The following is a 21,627-nucleotide window of genomic DNA, read 5'->3' on the forward strand; positions in this document are numbered from 1 at the left end:
ATCAAGAACATCATCCATGAAGCAAGCAAAAGGTCATTAAAAAGACAGGAAAGGAAGAAAAGACCAAAATGGATGTCAGAAGAGACTCTGAAACTTGCCCCTGAACAGAAAGTAGCTAAAGCAAATGAAGGAATTGACAGGATAAAAGAGATCAACAGAAGATTTCAAAGAACAGCTCGAGAAGACAAAGTTAATTCTTATAATGAAATGTGCAAAGACCTGGAGTTAGAAAACCAAAAGGGAAGAACACACTCAGCATGTCTCAAGCTGAAAGAACTGAGGAAAAAAATTAAGCCTCAAATTGCAATACTGAAAGATTCCATGGGCAATAAATTGAATGATGCAGGAAATAGCAAAAGAAGGTAGATGGAATATACAGAGTCATTATTCCAATAAGAATTGATAAATGAACATCCACTTCAGGTGGTGGCATATGATCAAGAACCAATGGTACTGAAGGAAGAAGTTGAAGCTGCACTAAAGGAAGTGTTGAAAAACAAGGTTCCAGGAATTGACAGAATACCCATTGAGATGTTTCAACAAATCGATGCTGCACTAGTGGCACTCATTCAGCTATGACAAGAGATTTGGAAGACAGCTACCTGGCCAACTGACTGGAAGAGATCTATATTTGTACCCATTCCAAAGAAAGATGATTCCAAAGAATGTGGAAATTATCAAACAATATCATTAATATCACATACAAGTAAAATCTTACTGAAGATAATTCAAAAATGGTTGCAGCAGTACATTGACAGAGAACTTCCAGAAATGCAAGCTGGATTCAGAAGGGGACGTGGAGTGAGGAATATCATAGCTGATGTCAGATATACATAAGCTCAAAGCAAAGAATACCAGAACGATGTTTACTTGTGTTGTATCGACTATGCAAAGGCATTTGATTGTGTGTGGATCATAAAAAATTGTGGATAACATTAAGAAGAATGGGAATTCCAGAATACTTCATTTAACTCATGGGGAACCTGTACATAGACCAGGAGGCTGTTGTTCAAACAGAAGAACATGGGGATACTGCATTGTTTAAAATCAGGAAGGGAGTGCATCAGGGTTGTATTATTCAATCTGTATGCTGAGCAAATAATCTGAGAAGCTGGACTATATGAAGAAGAACGTGGCATCAAGATTGGAGGAAGACTCATTAACAACCTGAGATATGCAGACAACACAACTTTGTTTGCTAAAAGTGAGGATGACTTGGAGCACCTACTGATGAAGATTAAAGACTACAGTCTGAAGTACAGATTACAACTCAATATAAAGAAAACAAAAATCCCCACAACTGGACCAATAAGTAGCATCATCATAAATGGAGAAAAGACTGAATTTGTCAAAGACTTGGTTCTACAATCAACACCAATGGAAGCTGCAGTCAAGATATCAAAAGACGTATTGCCTTGGGCAAATCTGTTGCAAAAGACTTCTTTCAAGTGCTGAAGTGCAAAGAAATCTCCTTGAAGACTAAGATGCACCTGACCCAAGCCATGGTATTTTCAATAGCCTCATATGCATATGAAAGCTGGACAATGAATAAGGAAAACCGAAGAAGAGTTGATGCTTTTGAGTTGTGGTGTAGGCGAAGAATGTGCAAAGTATCATGGACTGCTAAGAGAACTAACAAAACCGTCCTGGAAGAAGTGCAGCTGGAATGCTCTTTGGAAGCGAGAATGGCCAGACTTTGTCTCACCTACTTTGGTCATGTTGTTAGAAAGGACCATTCTCTGGAGAACGATGTCATGCTTGGTAAAGTGGAGGGTCAATGTAAAAGCGGAAGGCCCTCAACAAGATGGACTGACACAGTGGCTGCTGTGATGGGCTCAAGTATAGAAGGGATCATGAGGTTGGCACAGGACCAGGCAGTGTGTCATTCTGTTTTACGTAAGGTCGCTATGAGTCAGAAATGACTCAATGGTACATATCTACAACAACAACAATCAGACAAGCCAGCCTGGTCTTTTTTTTTTTTCCCCATGATTTTGAGTTTTCTTCTAGATTTCTCACCCATTTTCTTCTAGATTTCTCACCCACTCAATCCAGGACTTTCTATTGTGATCCCTTTCAGAACAGTCAGCAGTGGTAGCCAGGCACTACCTAGTTCTTGTCTCTGGTTAAAAGAGTCCTTTGGACTAATTGTTTCCATCTATCTTCGATTTTCTTTAGTATTTTTCATTTTGGTTACAGTGACTTATTTCACAAATTTATTCTTTCTTAAGAGTTTTTATCTCTTTGCTTACATATCCCATCTGATTTTGCATGTTGCTTACTTATCCCACAACAGTATTTAACATACTTTTTATTTCCAGAATAAACTGACTTTTTATTATCTTAAAATGTTTTAAAGTTGTTATACAGTAGTTACAATGTTCAAAAACGATGTTTCATTCTTCTTCTTCTTTTTTTTAAAATTGTGATTTGGGTGAAAGTTTAAAGAGCAAATTCACTTTCCATACAGCAGCTCACATATACTTTCTCTCATGACATTGACTACAATTTACCCCAATGCCACTTCCTCCCCATAGTTACTCTTCCCTGTGTCCTTCCCTTCATGTACTCCTGCCCCCTGAGCTGTCTCCCTGTGCATACACAGCCCTTCTATTCTCACATAACATACTTACTTTTAATTCCCTGATAATTCCAACATTTGTGTCATATCTTATCTAGTTCTGATGCTTGCTTTATCTTGTCACACTAAATTTTTTCTTGTCTTTGGCATGCCTTGTCATTTTTTGTTGAAAGTCAGACAAGTTGTATTGGGAAATAGGACTGAGATATAAACAGGTCTTCAATGTGAGGATAAATTGGTCTTGCTAGTTCAGCTTTGTTTAATGTTTACCAATATCTGTAGGTAACAAAAGCTTCAAAATCCCTCTAATGCACTTGTTGTGTCTTCCCTATTGACATTGGGCTTCATCTTTGTCATTCCTGAAACTGGTAATCTGTGTCTTCTCTTTTTCTTTTAAGTCTAGCTGGAGGTTTATCACTAAATCAAAGATTCAACTTTTTATTTCATTAATTCTATTTTTTTTTTTACCTAAAAGGGAATATATATGATTTATTATTTAAATTATTTTAGTTATATATTCCAATTTTCTTCTATTTCAGGTTTAATTTTATTATCTTTCTCTACACTCATAAGTTGGAAGATCATACAAAGAACTTTTAAGCTTTATTGATAAAATTTATCAATCATACAAGTCACCCATTTAAAGCATTCAACTCAATGGAACTACCACCACAGACAATTTTAGAACATTTTCATCTTCCCAAAAAGAAACACCATACCTTTTATCTATTTCCCCTTCATCTCCCCCTTTTCTCCTCCAAACCCTAAACAACTCTAATCCACTCTCTATATCTATAGATCTCCCTATTCCAGAGATTTCATATGGAGAGAATGATATAATATGTGGTCTTTGCGACTGGCTTCGTTTAATTAGCATAATGTTTCCAACATTCATACTACATTGCCTGTAGCAGTACTTTTTCTTTTAATGATTGATTCTTCACCTTTCTTCTTTTTTTTTACTATAATCATTTGGAACTACACATCTTTAAGCACTGCTTTAGCTACCTCCCCAAAATTTTAATATGCTTCATTAAATTAATTTTCATTAAGTTCAACATATTTTCTAATTTCCCTTGTAATTTCTTCTTTAACCCATGGATTATTTTGAAAGTGGTTGTTTAACTTTAAAATACTTAATGATTTTCCAGATGTCTTGCTATTATTGATTTCTAGGTTAATTCTGATGTACTAATCAAATATGTTCCCAATGACTTAAATCCTTTTAAGACTTGTTCTATGATCAGTATTTGTTCTATCTAGTTGAATATTCCATGTACAAACGAAAGATGTATATTTTGCTGTCATTGGGTGGAGTGCTCTATAAATGGCCATCAGATCCAGTCAACTGTTGGTGTTGTTCAAATCTTCTCTGCTGCTGAGTGCCATCAATTCAATTCCAACTCATTGCAACTCTGTATGACAAAGGACAACTGCTCCATAAGGTTTCCTAGGCTGTAATTTTTATGGGGGGAGCTCTGGTAGCATAGTGGCTAAGGCACTTGACTGCTAACCAGAAGGCTGGTGGTTCAAACCCACCAGCCACTCCTCGGAAGGAAGATGGGGCAATCTACTTCCGTAGTGATACTGCCTTGGAAACCCAAGAAGGGGTCGCTATGAGTCGGGTCTGACTTGACGGCACATAACAACAACAACAACAATTTTTATGGGAGCAGATTATCAGGTCTTTCTCCTTAGGGTCTCTGGATGGGTTTGAATCATCAACCTTTCAGTTAGCAGCCAAACATTTAACCATTGCACCATACTCATCCTATCAGTTTCTGATATATGAATGGGTTTACTTCTTTGGATTTTGTCAGATTTTCCTCCATATTACTTTTCACTCCTAGTAATATTTCTTGTTCTAAAGTCTACTTTGCTGTATTAAAATTGGCACCATGGCCTTTTTATGCTTAACGGTATAAATATATGTTTTAATCTTTCAGTATTTTTTAATATTTGATGTGTTTTTCATGTAGGCAGAATATACTTCAGTCTGTATTTTTTAAAAATCCAATCTGAAAATCTCTTTCAATTGGTATTTAAATTGTTTACATATAATGTTGGGTAAACTGATCATCTTTTGTTTTCTGTTTGTCTCATTTGTTCTTTTCCTTTTTCTTTTTTGCTTTCTTTTGGATTACTGTTTTAGGATTTTATCTCCACTATTTATTATTTACACATCTTTATAGATTTAGTAGCTTTCCCAGAGTTTACAATATATACCTCTAACTTTACTGCAGTCTATTTCCAAATAAAATTGTACCATTTCACATATTACTTTAAAATCTTACATTCTACATTTCTATTTCCACCTTCCTATCCTTTTTATTATTGTACATTATTTATAGTCCTACACTATTTTTTCTTAATCAATTTTCATTTGAAGAAATTCCAAAAAGAGAAAGTTTTTTAGATTTATGCCCTTATTTACCATTTCCTGTATTCTTCACTCCTTTACATACATCCAACTTTTCATTTGTTATTCTTTTGTCTTTGCCCACAGAACTTCATTTAATATACTTTAAAAATACAGGTCTAGAGGCAATGAATCCTCTTTGTCTGAAAAAATATTTTGCCTTCATTTTGGAAGGAAATTTTCAATAGGAATAGAATTGTAGGTTACATACTGTAGTTTTCACCAATTTAAAGTTGATGTCATTCCATTGTCTTTTGGCTTGTATTTTCTGAATGCTGACATTCTTAACTTTTTCCCTCTGCAATGTGTCTTCTTCTTTGGCTGCTTTTTCCTCTTTATCACTAGGTTTCAGCAATTTGATTATGATGTATCTTGATGTGGTTTTCTTTGTATTTACTCTGGGGGTACACTGACCTTCTTGATCTGTGGCTTTATACTTTTCATCAAATTTGTAACATTCTTTGCCATTATTTATACAAATTCTGTTCTGTCCCTCTCCCTTTTCTGGGACTCCAATGAATTTATGTTAAAGCATTTCATATTGTACCAGATTTCACTGAATCTGTGTTCTATTATTATCCAGTCTCTTTTTTTCTCTGTGCTTCACACTGGTTAGTTTCTTTTGCAATGTTTTAAATTAGTTAATCTTTTCCTCTACAGTGTCTCATCTCCCATCAATCCTATCTAATGAAATACTCTTTTCAGGTCTTGCAAGTAAATAGTTAATGCAGTAGGTCTGTTTTTACACAGTTCTTGTTTACTTTTGTAGCCATGGCAATGATCATTTGTCAAGCTCTGAGAAGTAAATATTCACAGAATTGCTGTTGTTGTTGTGTTGTTATGTGCTGTCAAATCGAACCCGACTCAAAGTGACCCCTCCTTGGGTTTCTGAGGCAGTATCACTACAGAAGTAGATTGCCCAACCTTCCTTCCGAGGAGTAGCTGGTGGGTTTGAACTGCCAGCGTGCTGGCCAGCAGTCAAGTGCATTAGGCACTACGCTACCAGAGCTCCCACAGAATTGCTAGTTAATGTTATATACACCTGAAGCAGTGGGTCAAAATGAACCAAGCTGTCACTATTTAAACATTAAAATTCATGATTTGCACTTGGTGTCTGCATGGTTGTTAATGTAGCTGTGAAGAGTCTCCTTTAAGAACTCTGAACTCTAAGACTCTGAGGGGGCTTCCCTGGTTGGAGATACATCATATGTAGTTCACAGTTAGAAAAGCATTCATATGACCCTTGCAGAGATAGAGGACTTGGAAACCTGTATGTGACCTAACTTTTACCCACGCAGTTCTTGTTTTTTTGCTATTCCTGCTCTTTACACTTTGCTGTGATATATCCTAGCAATAAATGTCACCCTGCATTGAGTCATATGAGTCTTTCCAGCAAATCACCAAATTAGTTCATGGTTATGGGGATCCTCCAACCCCACCTGGTGGTAGTTAAGGTTGTATGTCAACTTGGCTGGGCCATGGTTTGGAGCGGTTTGGCACCTGGACGTAGTAACTCCCCATGATGAGATTGTTATCACCTCCATGGTGCAATCTGTTATGAGACATTAATCAGTGGAAATGGAGCTCCCTTTGGGGTGTGGCCTGCTTCCAGTATATAAGGAGAAGCTCTGGGAAAGGTTTCTAGTTGTTTTTTTTTTTTTTTTTGGCACATCTGGATCCGGCATTTGCCCGAGTCACCAGTGGCCTGCTGTGTTGCCTGCCAACCTTGGGACTGTCCCTGGAATTCAACTAGTGGCCTGTCATGTTGCCAGCTAATCTTGGGACTGTGACATTTTACCTGCCAACCTGGGGTTCATCAGCTCCAGCAGCCAACAGCTGTCTGAGTTAGGAGACACCTCTAGCTTCAGTGGGCTTGGAATAAGAGGCAGAGCTGAAGCCCAAGGAGGCGGGGGGGCCTTCATCCAGCCCCTAAAGCTGGCACTCTGAATTTGGACTTCTAGTCTCCTAAACTTAAGAGAATAAATTCCTGTTTGGTAAGCCTTCCACTGGTGGTATTTCTGTTATAGTAGCACTAGAGAATTAAGACACTCCTAAAAACAGTCATTGTATTTTACTTCTCTGTAAGTTCTATTTGATTCTTTTAAATCTTTTTTAAATCTTCCTTTTCTTTATGTTCATTTCCCTTTAAATACTTGTATATACATCATTTTAACAGTTTTCACCTCCTTCTATGTTGGCTCAATCACCACTTGTTTCTATTCACTGATTTTTTTTTTCTGATAATGTGTCACATTTTCCTGCTACAGAACATGCCTAGCAATTTTTGGTTGGCTGTTGGACCTTGTGGTTATTATTGTTTTGTCTTTTCTTAAAGAGTGTTATGCTTTGTTTTGCAGGCAGTTACTTTTGGATCAGCTTTACCCCATGAAGGCCTATTTATGGGATCTCCACTACATACCTGGGGAGATCACTGAGGATTGACACTGCTGGTCAGAGCTCAAAATTTTCCTTACTTTCTGTGATTTTCAACTTACAACTCCCTGTTTATTACCAGGTGTTCTAAAAATGTCACTCTAATGATGTGTGGCTTAATACCCAGCAAAGACTCAAGAGATCCTTTTGCAGATTTCCGGAGCTCTTTTTCTGCAGAGCTACCATCTGCATCTCTTCCATAATTTCCACCTGCCTCAACCTCTCTAAACTCCAGTATCCATCTCAACCAGCAAGGTCACCAGGTTCTGTCTGGGTTCTCTCACTATATGTCCAGAATTCAAAAACTACTTCCATGAAGAAAGTTGGGCCAACTGTAGGACTCACCTTGTTTCCTCAGGGACCACAGTGCTTTATGTTGTTCTATGTCTCAGCACAATTGTTTCATATTTTCTCTAGTTTATTTATGGAGAAAAAGTTAAATCCTTGCATGGCTGGAAGTAGAAGTCTCAATAAATATTTGATGATCTCTTGCAATACAGTCCTAACTGATCCCCTTTGTCATTTCACTGCTTCAAAGCATTAGATGATTCTTCATTAGGAAATAAAACAAACCACAACTCAAAAAACTACTGTAACTCAAAAACATATAAAGTGTCCTAAACAATGGCATACAGCAAATTATCTAAGCTCAAACTGTTTCAGTGTCAGATCATGCCATCCAAATGTTATAAGACTACATAAGAAGAGCTCAATATGGTCTCATATATTCTAAATTCTAAAGAGAGATGAGATTGTTCCAGCAACTAGACTACTTAACAAATTCTTATCAACCACTGCCCCCTAACTCACGAACTTCTGCCCTTTAACTACCCTATGAGTAACTCCAATCTCCAAATCCTTGTAAGTCACCTTCACTAGTACCTTTTGAGGTGCTACTGAGACTCAAATTAATGCTCCTCATTACTAAGTTTAATAAACTCAGCTTCTTATGATGAACAAATTTCCCTAGTAATCTTTTCTGTAAGCTTTGATAGTCATAGGTGCTCCAAGGAAATTTAGCAGGAAGCCCTCACAGTCACAGCCCAGGATCACTTACTTAGAGCATACTCAAGTGAGGTCCTTTGAACTTTCCTATTTAGGGTTTCCTTATCAGCAATGATGAGGTAAGTTCAGCCTTAAGTCTGAGCTCCAATTCCTGTTTACTGAACTCCCAAATCTACCTGAGGTCTGTCTGTCCTAAGAATAAAGACACACAGTGCCAGGACACTTCAGTTATCTTCAGATTTATATGAACTTTAATTTCTCTTGGTAAATGTATTAGTTATCCATTGCTGTTTAACAAGTTACTCTAAAACTTAGCAGCTTAAACCAACAAACATTTATTATCTTGTAGTTTCCAAGTGGTCTGAGTGGTTCTGGACTAACTTCTCTCAAGAGGTTGAAAGCAAGCTATTGGCTGGAGATGCAGCTTCATCTGAAGGATTGACTGAGGGGAGTATCCATTTCCAAGTTCACTTGTATTAGTTGTTGGCAGACCTCAGTATCTTGCTGCCTGAGGGCTTTCTTGCTGGAGACTCCAGTTCCTTACCACATGGGCCTCTCCATGGGCTGCCAAAGTGTCCTCACAACATGGCAGCTGTCTTCTTCCAGAGCAAGTAATCCAAGTGACAGAATGTAGGAGAGAGTGGCCAAAACTTAAGCTGCAGGCCTTTTATAAGCTACTCTTGACAATCATATACCATTGCTTCTTTGTATGCTACTGGTCACACAAATCGGCTTTGATACAAGGTAGATGTAAAAACCAGTAGTTAGGCAACCAAATATGGGGTCAATTTACAGGTTGCCTAACACAGGGAAAGTCTGCCAAAGCCCTGATTTGACAACAATCCTGTCTGCTTTTCTATTGACTATATTGTTGTGTGTCTATAAGAGCTTTTCTTAATAGGGCCCCTAATCATCCTCATGGAAGCCAAGAGACTCCACATCAATGTGCTATTATATGTTGGCAATATAATAGACATTATTCAATTCTTTGAAGTCTGATCTACAGGCAATACTGTACACATTTACTAAATGAACAGGAAAGGTTAAGTAATTCATTTCGTCACACATCAAGGAAGATATGGGTCTGGGTTTTCCTAAGTCTTATCATTCTTCAAAGCCTAGGATTGTTCCATAGTTCCCTGCTTCTTGTGAACTGACTCTAACCAACCTTTCCAGCTTTATTCCCACTAAGCCCTCACTCACCTTATTCTACCCTCATACCCCACTTTGCTTCTACTCTATCAGTTTTAAGGTCTTTAAGTGCCTAGTGTTGGTCCCACAGCTGAAATGCTTTTTCTATACCCCTTTATGACACCAATCTTTTGAAATTTGTTGAGCCTAGTCATTATGGCTTAACACACAGCAAATTTCATAAATATTCTGTGTGTACTTGAAACAAGTATGTTTTCAAGTTGAGTATATAAAATAAGTTAATTGAATCAAGCTTGTTAACTTTGTTATTCGAATCTGTATCTTCACCGGTTTTTTTTGGGGAAGGGGGTCTGTTTGATCTGATAAAATACTGAGGTATAGTAAAAATCTCCACTATAATGGAGGATGTCAATTTTTTCTTATAGATCTGTATGTACCTGAATATTATTAGATGTATACAAGTTTTATCTTCTAGGTAAAGTGAATCTCTCACCATTAAAATGGGTCTGTAGTTACCCCAGGAGAGAAAAGAGGAAGGGGAGAATGAAATGGAGAGGAAGGAGAAAATCAATAAATAAATAAGCAGCAGCCGATTATAGATGTAGAAAGTTACAGATAGCTTTACACCTAAGCCTTCTCCCTTCCATGCAAAGGGAGGATAATTAGTCTTTCAATTGTGTAACCTGGATTAAAAAAAAAAAAAAAACCTAAACCCATCAAGTTGATTTTGACTCATAACAATCCCACTGGCCAGAGTAGAACTACCCCATAGGGTTTCCAATGAATATTATCTTTTGGAAGCAGACTGCTACATCTTTCTCTCAGAGTGGCTGGCGGGTTCAAACCATCAACCTTTTGGTTAGCAACTGAGCACTTAACCACTGTGCCACTAGGGCTCCTGTAACCTGGATAGCAGTTACAAATTCTTTGGGTGTATTATTTCTTTCTACCATGCCAGTGAGAAGACAGGCAAGTTCCTTTGCTGCCCCTTTCTGTGAGGAAGTTTGTTTTTTATTTGCCCTTCCACTGAGGGTATAGTGTACTGGGGTCACCGCTTTACATGGAGGTTTCCTATTAGATACATCAACTTGGGTAGGTCTGGGTGTTAACATTTTTCTTCCATGTCCAGGGCGAAGCAAAAGCTCAACGCTTCCAGGATTCCTGATTTCACATCATTTTATGGTTCTGGAAAATCTTGGTTGTGTGTGTGCTGGGGATAGGGTGGGGGGGACAGAGACTCAGCAATACGTTGAAGAATAAACAAGTTTTAAAAGATTTGAATCTGATATTTTAATTGAATCACTTGAGAGTTTCATTCAGACCCTCTCCATATTGCTTCTATTTTTAAATCCCATCCATCCCTTATAACCTAGCTCAAATATAGCTGCTTTCATTAAATCAATTACCCCATCCCGCCCCCATATCCAATGGAAATTAATAACATCTTCATGTTTCCCATTGTACTGTTTCTACCTCACTTATAGCAATCACTACACCATGTCTTACTTTTTAGACAGTAACTCTTGTAGTTTTCTCTCTCCAATAAAAAAAGAAAGCAACTTTGTATTCATTATCTTTAGGTTGCCATCCTCATCCTACCCCAGGCAGGGAGAGCAGAAAAATACCTGTTTACAAATGGTACAATAATTGTTACAGATGAGGTGGTTCACTAATTGTTCATGGGTTTAAACTTTTTCTTTTAAAATTTATGTCTAGCAATTTTGACCATAAAACTACCTAACCCTATAGAACTGGACTAAATGATAGGACATTACTCACAAAAACAAAAGGTTGCCTCAGGGCCCTGAGTAGGCACCAGAAGACAAGAGGTCTTCCAAAAGGACCATGAATAGGCCTACCTCTCCTAGGGCCTTTTAGAGACTGAGATGTTTGTAAATTCAAAAAAACCACATATCATCTGTTCATTTACTGAATTTGACTGTCATTAATAGATTGAATTTAATAACTTATTAAATTTAATAATTTTAACGTTTTAAATTACATTCTCATATAACATAGTATTACAAACTTTTAAATATTAATTACTCTTAAGATCAACATGAAAAAGAAATTCAAGCACTTTTCTCCTACATGAGACATTTTGCTCAGTCTAGAGATACTAATAAGAGAAGAATGACTTCAAGGTTGTTACCATCAGGAAATGCATAAAAGGGGAAAGCATCAGTCAGACTTTTGACAGTGAGTTAAAATGTACTTAAGGGAGAAAAGTGTTAACTAAACTCTTTACAACGTATGTAACTTTCTACCAGTGCCACCCAAACCTCTGCAGTCAGCTAATCCAGTGCATTTCAACAGATGACAGCCACACTTGTCAGAGACCACATGTGAATTCTAGCCTAATCACTGGAAGAATGAGACTTTACAGTCAGTTTTATAACAAAAAATATTTTCACAGAAACAGCAAAGCAAAGAGATAAAAAACACTAGCAACCAGAAAAGTTAGCTTCGATTAATCATGTAGTAAAAAAGGAAACTCAATTCCTAAATTAAAAAAAAAAAAAAAGAGTATTCTGACTTGTAAGAGAGTCGGTCTTAGCTTCCCTCTCAATGGGGTTCCAAGCTAAGACATCATGAAAGCAGTGAAGCTGCTTCTCCAAGTTAAGTCAAAGGTACTGAAGAAGATGTCCTGCTACTCTCCTTTCTTCCTTGTCTACACTCTCAGCCCTTCCACAACATGGCAGGGGTTAGGACCACAGATTTATTTTCTGAGAGTGGTCTTCGGTTTCTGGAGGAAACACGAATATGACAAGGAAAATGAAAAAGCAGCAGGATCTAACCTCAGCAGCCTTTCTGAGTGATATCTAGTCCCGATGACTTTGTGATTTCCAAAGTTGTGAATATCTGTTCAAAAGGAAGAAAACAAAACAAACATGTATTTAGACATTAGTATTGCTTAAAGAAAAACATTCTGAATATTACATTATTCTTTTAAAAAAAAAAAGATTATATATATATATATATATATATATATATATATATATATATATATATGCATGTATGTAACAAAGCAATTACTAATACAATTACTGGCAATGTGCTTTATAATAGTTTTTTAAACTATTTTTAAACACTAACAATAAAATTCCTGTTTCCATACCTCCCCACAAGTGGGGTGAATTCCAATGGTGCCATCGAGTAGCTGTTTTGTGAGACCACATTTCATTGCAGCTGCAAATCCTTGGGTAACTTCACCAGCATTTGGTCCAAGAATATGAAGTCCTATTACTCGATCCTTTAATATAGGAACAAACAAAGAGAATCCCAATAGGTCAATAATTTGAATAAGAATTACTCACTGTGAGTTCACAATTAAAATTTACAGCATCTTTTACAGCATCTACTACAAAAAAAAAGAGCTCTAGTGCTGAATTGAGCAGACATCATTACCATAAGCCACTGTAAGAATCTGTTAAATGAGCCAGTAAATGCACATCCAGAGTTAATTTGCACTCAAATTTACTAGAACAAGCAATTTACCAACTGTATGAAGGAGTTCATTAATATGATATATATTTCTAAATTATGCTGAAGCAGTGCTAAACAACAACATAACAAATCTAAATTAAGTCCAATACTAGAATAAATTTAAAACAGCAGATTTTACTGGAAATGAGCTTGCTGGCTAGGGAAGCCAGAGGCCTTGTTTCTAACAGGAGTGGTCTGTACTGAGCTTGGACCCAGGCCTGCAGGTGGGGAATGCAGAGGTATATCAGAGCAGCTGTGTCTCCACAGAAGGAGCAGACCTACAAAGACAGGCAGTTTGATTTGCCATCATTTCGCAAGGTAGGGAGTTCTGGTGACATAGTGTCTAGGGCATTTGACTGCTAACCAGAAGGCCAAGGGTTCACACCCACCAGCCACTCCTCAGAAGGAAGACTGGGCAAGCTACTTCGGAAACCCAAGGAAGGGTCGCTATGACTCTGAATCGCCTCGATGACAGTGAGTTTTCTAAGGAAAGATTTCAACTTAGGCTGTTCATTTGTCAATTGTTTTTCATCACACCTTCTTTTAATTTTTAATAGTAAAAATGTACAACAGATGGAGACAAAGAACAGAAAAGGACACCAAAAACTTCACCGATTCACATTCTAGAAGGTTTATATGATCTTGAATCTTAAAACATACTGTCCAAACACAAAGAGTACTTATGGATTAACATTTGTCTAGGAAATGAAGTAGTATGCTTGAACACTGAAATGTGAAATGAGGGAATTTTCAGCTTATGAGTTATGACATATGCATCAATCATATCATTACAGCAATAAATAGGTTTGGAAAACAAAACATAAATAAACAAAGGTAGAGCTAGAGAAAGAAAACATCACTTACAGTTTTCACCATACAGCTATAATAAAATAGTATTTCATTTTATATATGCTAGGGTAATACCTAAGCAGTCAAATGCCTTAGGCACTATACCACCAGAGCTCAAAGGAAAGGGACAAGCTTTACCGGTGGACAAAGGGCAACCATGAGGACAAACTGGGAGACTTGGGTGGGAGTTGAGGGTAAGTGGAGGGAGAGTCAAGGGACAGAAGTAGAAGGCATTCAAAGGCGGTTAAATAAACCTTGGAATTCTGTCTTAGGTCTAGATAGCCCCAGTCAACACCTTTGTTAAATCAGAAATAATATGGAAGGTTGCAAATGTTAATTTCAGCAGTGGTTCTACCAATCAAACCCCAGGCCCTCACACTTGGGAAGGAAGGAAGGGAAAATCAGGAGAAATCCATTTCCTTTCGGAAAGGCTGCCCATAATCACCACATTAAACTCAGATTACTTGGTTCCAAATAATCAGAATGTAGTCAAACACAATGACAGCCAGCCATCAGGAGCACAGCTGTCAATCTGGCCCTACTCTGTAGCATTTGGGCCACCAGGATGAAGGTCCCTTATCACTGCCCTGCTCAGGGTCTTCATCACTCAGGCAATGGAACACATGCTAATTAATTAGCTATCATCTGTGACCCCCCTCCTCCCATTTTCTGTCATACTGAGAATAAGATGAATACAGAGTCCATATGAGAATTAAATGAGATAATGATGTTATTTTTTAAACTTTATATAAATGTCCACTGTTGATGTTCATATTTATCTATTTTTATGTCTTATCTCCCCAAATAGATTATGAACTCTTAAAAGGGGAAGAACCAATTCTTAACACTGCATTCTACATTCAGTATTCTGTATATGTTAAAAGAAAAAGAAAGTCACATATAAATTGTACTTTAGATTATGGTAAGGGAGTTGGTTACAATTTTGTTATCCACCTGACTATGAAGAAGGTAAAAACTTACTATTATGGATTATCCATCCCATTCCTTCTCCTTTATTGAAAAGCTTAATTAGGAATTAATTAACTAATTAGAGTTGTAGCTTTTTGTAAGCTTCTCTTTCTAAAGGCATTCTGACAACACAGTCAGCTTACAAAATGCAGAAAAACATGGGCTCTTACATTTTATTATTTGATGACCAAAATTTTCACATTATCAAATTCTAAATTGCCTAGTTAGAGACCTATGAAAACAGAAAATTTTCAATTATATATTTTGATAGAGGATTACTAAAGCTCCATTCAATCTGTCACTTGTTCAACCTCCATAAATACATTAATTGGGTAACAATTTGAATAATTTCTGCCTTGCTCATGCTTGGTAAAGTGGAGGGTCAATGAAAAAGGGGAAGGCCCTCAACAAGATGGATTAACACAGCAATGGGCTCAGGTAAAATAGGGATTATGAGGCTGGCACAGGACTGGGCAGTGATTCATTCTGTTGTACATAAGATAGCTATGAGTTGGAGATGACTTGACAGCACATACCAACAACAACAAAAATGAAAAGCTAACTTTAAAGGAATTATAAAAATCCAAATATTAGGAGTCAAAATTACATTTTAAAAAATTACAGCTTTCCATCATATCACATACATTGTCAAGTCTATTGCATATTATCTTTGCATAACAAGTATTATTGTCTCTGCCAGCTACTGTCCACTCAAGAGGCCAAAACAAAGTGTGATATACCTGGAAGACAAGAATAGAGAAAAAAAATGACAATATTAATGCATATTTAAACCACTCTTCGATATGTTCTTTAATTATATAAAGACAATGGTCTCTATTTTTGCAAATTTAAAGTTTTATGATCCAAACTCTATCTGGTGGGCTCATCAGGGCAGCCGTACAGTGTGTTGACCTTTGTTTTGCTCTGCTGTCAGCTCAAAAAAAATTCCCATATTAAATCAATTCAATTTTCAAACATCTATAGACAATTGAAGGAGCTCAGGTAGCATAGTGCCTAAGGACTTGACTGCTAACCAGAAGGCTAGCTGTTCAAACCTATCAGCCACTCCTCGGAAGGAAGGTTGGGCAATCTACTTCCGTAGGGATATCGCCTCAGAAACCCAAGGAGGGGTCATTATGAATCAGGTCCGACTCGATGGCACATAACAACAATACAACAACAACATAGACAGTCGAAGACAATGCACTAGGCTTTATACGGGCTGAAAAAGTGAGAAAGTAGCTTGATCCTGCCTTCCATGAGTTTACAACCTGCACATAATGCTCACCTTCAAATTAACTCCAGGAGAAGCAGAAGAAAAAATACACTTCTAGACACCCAGAAATATTAAGAACATTTCCTATGTAACTTGTTAACAAGGATCATGTCCTTCATTTTTTTATCCCCCACGACCTCATGATAGTGTCCTTAATGTTCCTCTAAGCCTTTTCAATTTGGGCCCATCTACAAAGTAACCAAAACAAAGTACAATGGGTCCCTCAGTCCTGCTCACGATGACTACGTATCAGTGTTGGTCCTCCTAAAAACATTATAGCGAGAAAGCCCTGACTGCCTAAGAAATGTATTGTAAACTGTAAACCCAATGGAAGAATTTAAAAATTGATTCTTTACTCTTGAATATTTCATATTTTAAATGTCTTAATCATTTTATTAAAATGATACATGTTTATTATACAAATAATGTACTGCAGTTTTTTTTTTTTAATTCCACCTTCCAGATATAACTATTTTAAATGTTGGTTAAGTGGCATTTGTTGGTGTATATATAGCAAAAACAAAATTTGTATTAAAAAGACAGAATACAGTTAACAAAAACATTAGAATGAACTTGTATTTTACAGATGAGAAAAAAAGTAAATAAAAGTGTTAAAATCACCATAAATATCTTCCACACATTATGATACCCACTTTTTAATTTCTAGGGCTACTGGAAATAGAAGATAAATGTTTCCTTACTTCAATATATTATTTCCTAAAATACACCTCTAAAGTTAACAAAAGAGATTGTGAAAACTTCCTGAGGTTTTGGGTAGGATTTTTATAAGCTTCTATTTTTGACCAGTTCTAATATTTCCTGCTATAAAGATAAAGAAAGGTGCACTCACACTTCCTGTCACCTTCTTTTTACTATGTCCCTGGTTTTTGCTGTAGTTTTTGTCAACCAGTACTTTTATGATTTTATTTTTTACATTTAAATCTTTCATCCTCTTGGTTCAAAAGTGGGTAGAAAGTGTGTATCCAACTTTCTTTCTGAATAGCTGGCTACTCACTTACTCCAACATCTTTCAATGAATAATTTTTCTTTTCCACTAATTTGAACTATCATCTTTATTACACACTAAGTTCTTACAAGATTTAAATCAATTTCTGGATTTCATATCCTGTTCCACTGATCCTAACCAAAAGTCAGTGGTTCACACCCACCAGCAGCTCCATGGGAGAAAAGACCTGGTGGTCTGCTCCCATAAAGATTACTGTCTTGGAAACCTTATGGAGTAGTTCTACTCTCTCCTATATAAGGTTTCTACAAGTTGGATTTCACTCAACGGCACACAACCACAACAACACATGTTAAACACTTAAACACAACACACTCTAGCTGTGTGGTAATTTTTTTTTTCTGTGTTGAATTTTATTTATTTATTTATTTTTTAATTGTGATTTGGGTAAAGATTTACAGAGCAAATTCACTTTCCATACAGCAGTTCACATACACTTTGTCTCATGACACTGACCACAATTTACCACAATGTAACAACTCCCCTCCCACTTCCTCCCCATAGTTACCTCTTCCCAGTGTCCATCCCTCCATGCACTCCTGCCCCCTGAGCTGTCTCCCTGTGCATTAGCAGCCCTTCTTTCTCCCATGATTGTTCTCTCCAAGGAGTGTAGCTACCTCAGGTAAATGTTCAACTCATATGCCTGTCTTTTGTTTGGCTGGAAACCACAGGTGTGGGTTCAGTTCCAGACCTGAAGAGCAGCTAGGGGCCACAGTCTCAGCGGTTCCACCAGGCTCTATTGGACTAGCAAACCTGGTTGTGTGGTAAATTTTGCAGGAACTCTGATAGCACAGTGGTTAAGTGTTCAGCTGCTAACTGAAAGGTCTATGGTTTGAACTCACCAGCTGCTCTATGGGAGAAAGATGTGGCAGTCAGCTTCTGTAAAAATTATAGCCTTGGAAACCCTATGGGGAAATTTTACTTTATTCTATAGGGTCACGATGAGTCAGAAACAACTCAACAGCAATGGGGTTTTATGATAAATTTTATTATCTAACAGGATTGATCTTCATTCATTACTCTCTTTATTTAGAATCTTCCTATTATTGCTTGACCTTCTTTACCAAATTAGGCACAATAATTACAAAAAGTTAGTAAAAAAAACTCCAGCAATCTCTGACCCTGCCCCACCCCTTCCATTTCAGTCTACACAGAGGAAATCACTTTCACTTCTTTTAGGTAATTGTTTTGGTATTTACCTTCATGTTTCTAAATAACATGATTGCACTGCTATTCTGATCACCTCCCATTCATCCTGTAGGTGAGGCAGAGATTCTCATCCTAGAGTTATAGGGAAGACCAAACACATGATAGCTGACACTGGACAGATGAGACTGACAGCAGTTCATTCATCATGTATACTCACAGTGAGAGAAAGGAAGACACCAAACACTATGCAGATCCACATGGGAGTTGCACTCAGAAGCAGAGTGAACCAGCAGGGGCTGTGGGAAGCAGGCTTTATAGTAACAAGAGGTGGAGTGAGCCTGACTCCCACAGGAGGACATGATTTGCTAGTTTGAATACTTTTGTGGACTGGTAGGAAATGACACCTGTTAGGTTTGAGGACTAGGTAGAGTGCAGCTGGACCAGCTGACTGGGTAGGGAGCCTTTCATGCTATGGAATGTGGTACAGTGAATTACTTAATATGGTCTTTCTGGCCATTTATGTCATTGTGACACCCACAAAATGATGAGGTAGGACTATGAAAACAAGGTTGTGGCCTATCAAAAAGATTAGACAGCTTGCTAACAACGGAAATAAGGTACATGGAACACTTGTGGGGGTGGGATCATGTAAATAAGGCATATGGAATCCTAATGAGGGGATTGGTCAGTTTTGCCATCCACTAGACTTAAAGTGAGCTATCCCAGGGGCTAGAAAGGAGACTTTACTACCATCAGAAGAAGAGCCAAGAGCAGAGCACATCCTCTGGAATTGGGGTCCCTGCACTGAGAAACCTAAGCCCAGGAGACAAAGAGAACTGTAACACTGGAGACAGGGAAAGATGGTGAAAAGTTCAAGCCCAGCGGAATCCAGCAGCAGAGAAATGGCCGTAGCAGAATCAGGAGAGTGATGCAAGATGGCACAGTAGGCTTCTTGGTCCTGGGAGCAAGATTGCTACAATAGTGTCCTGACCCAGGAAGTAAGAGAGCTAAATGCCTTAGGGCAGAAGGCTTATTGGTACCTCCAGACACTTATTGGAGGATCTAAAGAGCTTCACAACACTTGCTCAATCAGGGCAGAGGCTAAGCAGCTGCCCTGACCAAAGAACTGTATTCTGAATTGTTCCTGACCCTGAATTGTAACCTGTTACATTTCCCTTATAAACCCCACAACTGAGTATCATCTGTGAGTTCTTTGTGGCCACTGAAATGAATTACAGAACCCAGCAGAGAATTAGAGAGTGTCATAGAAGAGACAGCTGGTGTCACAATTGATAAAAAGGATGGAAAGAACCTGACTTCCACCTCATTAGGATTAGCTTTGGGATAATGTTGATTTTGATTCTCTCTCCTTCACCTTGTGAAGTTAAATGAGGTTAGGCACTGTCACACATTTTTTTTTTTACAGAGATGGAAAGGGACCTATCTGGCAAGAGCAAGAAAACTCATAGTAAGGCCTTTTTGGAGCTCTGTAAATCTCAAAATATAACGTGAAAATTTTTAAGTCTTACAAAACAATTGCTACTACTTGGTTGTTGATGTTTTTTTGTTTTTTTGTTTGTTTGTTTGTTTTGTTTTGCTTTCCTATTCTGGGTTTTATTTATTGACTTGCCTCTATGGAAGAGAAAGGTTTAAGCTCACTTTCTTCCCTTGCCCCTACCATATATTCAGCATTCTTCCCACTACTCACCCATCTTCCTAATAAAGTTACACTCTTAGCTAGATCAATACCAGTGTTTCTTTTATTAGACAAAAGCAAAGGCAGCTGGAAATCTCATGTAAAACAATGAAGATGTACCCCTATTCATATCATTTGCAAAAAATCAATTGAAATTTAAAGGCCTAAATGTAAGAGTTAAAACTATAAAACTCTTGGAAAACAAAAACAAGCATAAGTCCTTGACTTTTGACTCAACAATAGTTTTTTTTTAATATGACACCAAAAGCACAAATAACTTCTTGACTTTATTAAAAAAACAAAAAACAAAAAACTTAAACTTTTATGCTACAAAGGACACCATCTAGAAAGTGAAAAGACAACCCACAGAATGGGAAAAAATTATTGCAAATCTTATCTCTGATAAAGGGCATGTATGTATGACTCCATAATAAAAAGACAAATAATGACCCATAACAAGGGAAGAGATCAAATCAGTAATAAAAAGTCTCCCATCAAGAAAAAATCTTGGGGAGTGGGGGACTTAGTCACACAGACCCTCCTCAACAAAGAAAACAGAAACCAATTGACAGAGATACAGAAGATAATCCTGGAGCCCTGAGCTTTGAAAGGAAGTACACAGAAGTGGAGGAGGCACCAACTACTAGAAAAACCTGAACAAAAACAGTGAGTACAGAGACAGTCGGAGCAGTGGACTGTCAGCTACTTTGATGGGATCAACAACCTGAATATTTCCAAATGGTGTTGGGGCCTGAGAATTGAGCTAAAGATCAGCCCTGGTTGCTGGTCAGGGATGACTGCTGGTGGCCTGTGACTATGAAGGGAAACAGCAAGGAAGGAGACAACCTGAGCTGTGGACTTTCTGCTGTCTAGAGGGCACAGACATTTTGATTGTTTATACACAGCAGCCATTTTGAATGTTTACAAGTGGTGGCCATTTTGGATATTTAAAGTGACCTAGGGTGCAGCCATTTTGAATCTTTACAAGTGGCAGCCATTTTCGATTTTAAAGTAACAGCATTCTCATTCGGATTCCAAGGACCTAAGAATAGGTTCTGTTTACCAAAGTCGGCAGGGATATACGAGAGGCGGACAATAGGAAAGGAGACAGGTGGTGAATGTATGTTGTTGTTGTTATGTGCTGTCGAGTCGGACCTGACTCATCACGACCCCTCCTTGGATTTCCGAGGCATTATCACTACGGAAGTAGATTGCCCAACCTTCCTTCTGAGGAGCGGTTGGTGGGTTTGAACCACCAGCCTTCTGGTTAGCAGTCAAGTGCCTTAGGCACTATGCTACCAGAGCTCCCAGTGAATGTATAAGTGCTGTCAACTGACGAATACAGGAGCACAGCACAAGTACCCTGCTTATGTAGATAACATACAAACAAAACAAAGAAAATGAAAATCATGGGCATGTCACTCCAACATACAATCAACAATTAAATATAAACACAAAAACGTCACAATGCCTCAGAAACAACGGAGCATCACAGTTCACACAAAGAAGCAAGATAAAGCAGAAGAAACAGGGACCAGGATACAGACCCAAAACACATCCCTGAGGAAGATGCAGCATTGGAACTCCC

At 37.7% G+C, this 21,627-nt stretch overlaps 1 protein-coding gene across 1 annotated transcript in view; it reads right to left on the bottom strand.

Annotated features, from left to right (window-relative positions):
• Positions 1-12,389: 12,389 nt before the first annotated feature.
• Positions 12,390-21,627, bottom strand: part of TXNRD3 (thioredoxin reductase 3) — a 148,704-nt gene continuing 139,466 nt past the window's right edge. The window contains exons 13-15 of the mRNA XM_007950619.2: positions 15,539-15,634; positions 12,709-12,843; positions 12,390-12,452 (exon numbers count right to left, since the gene is read on the bottom strand). Coding sequence (XP_007948810.2) covers positions 12,390-12,452; positions 12,709-12,843; positions 15,539-15,634 — 294 coding nt within the window. The remainder of the gene's footprint in view (positions 12,453-12,708; positions 12,844-15,538; positions 15,635-21,627) is intronic.

Source organism: Orycteropus afer, unplaced genomic scaffold (genome assembly GCF_000298275.1).
Source record: "Orycteropus afer afer isolate SDZICR_OR568_19922 unplaced genomic scaffold, OryAfe1.0 scaffold00282, whole genome shotgun sequence".
Lineage (NCBI taxonomy): Eukaryota > Metazoa > Chordata > Mammalia > Tubulidentata > Orycteropodidae > Orycteropus > Orycteropus afer.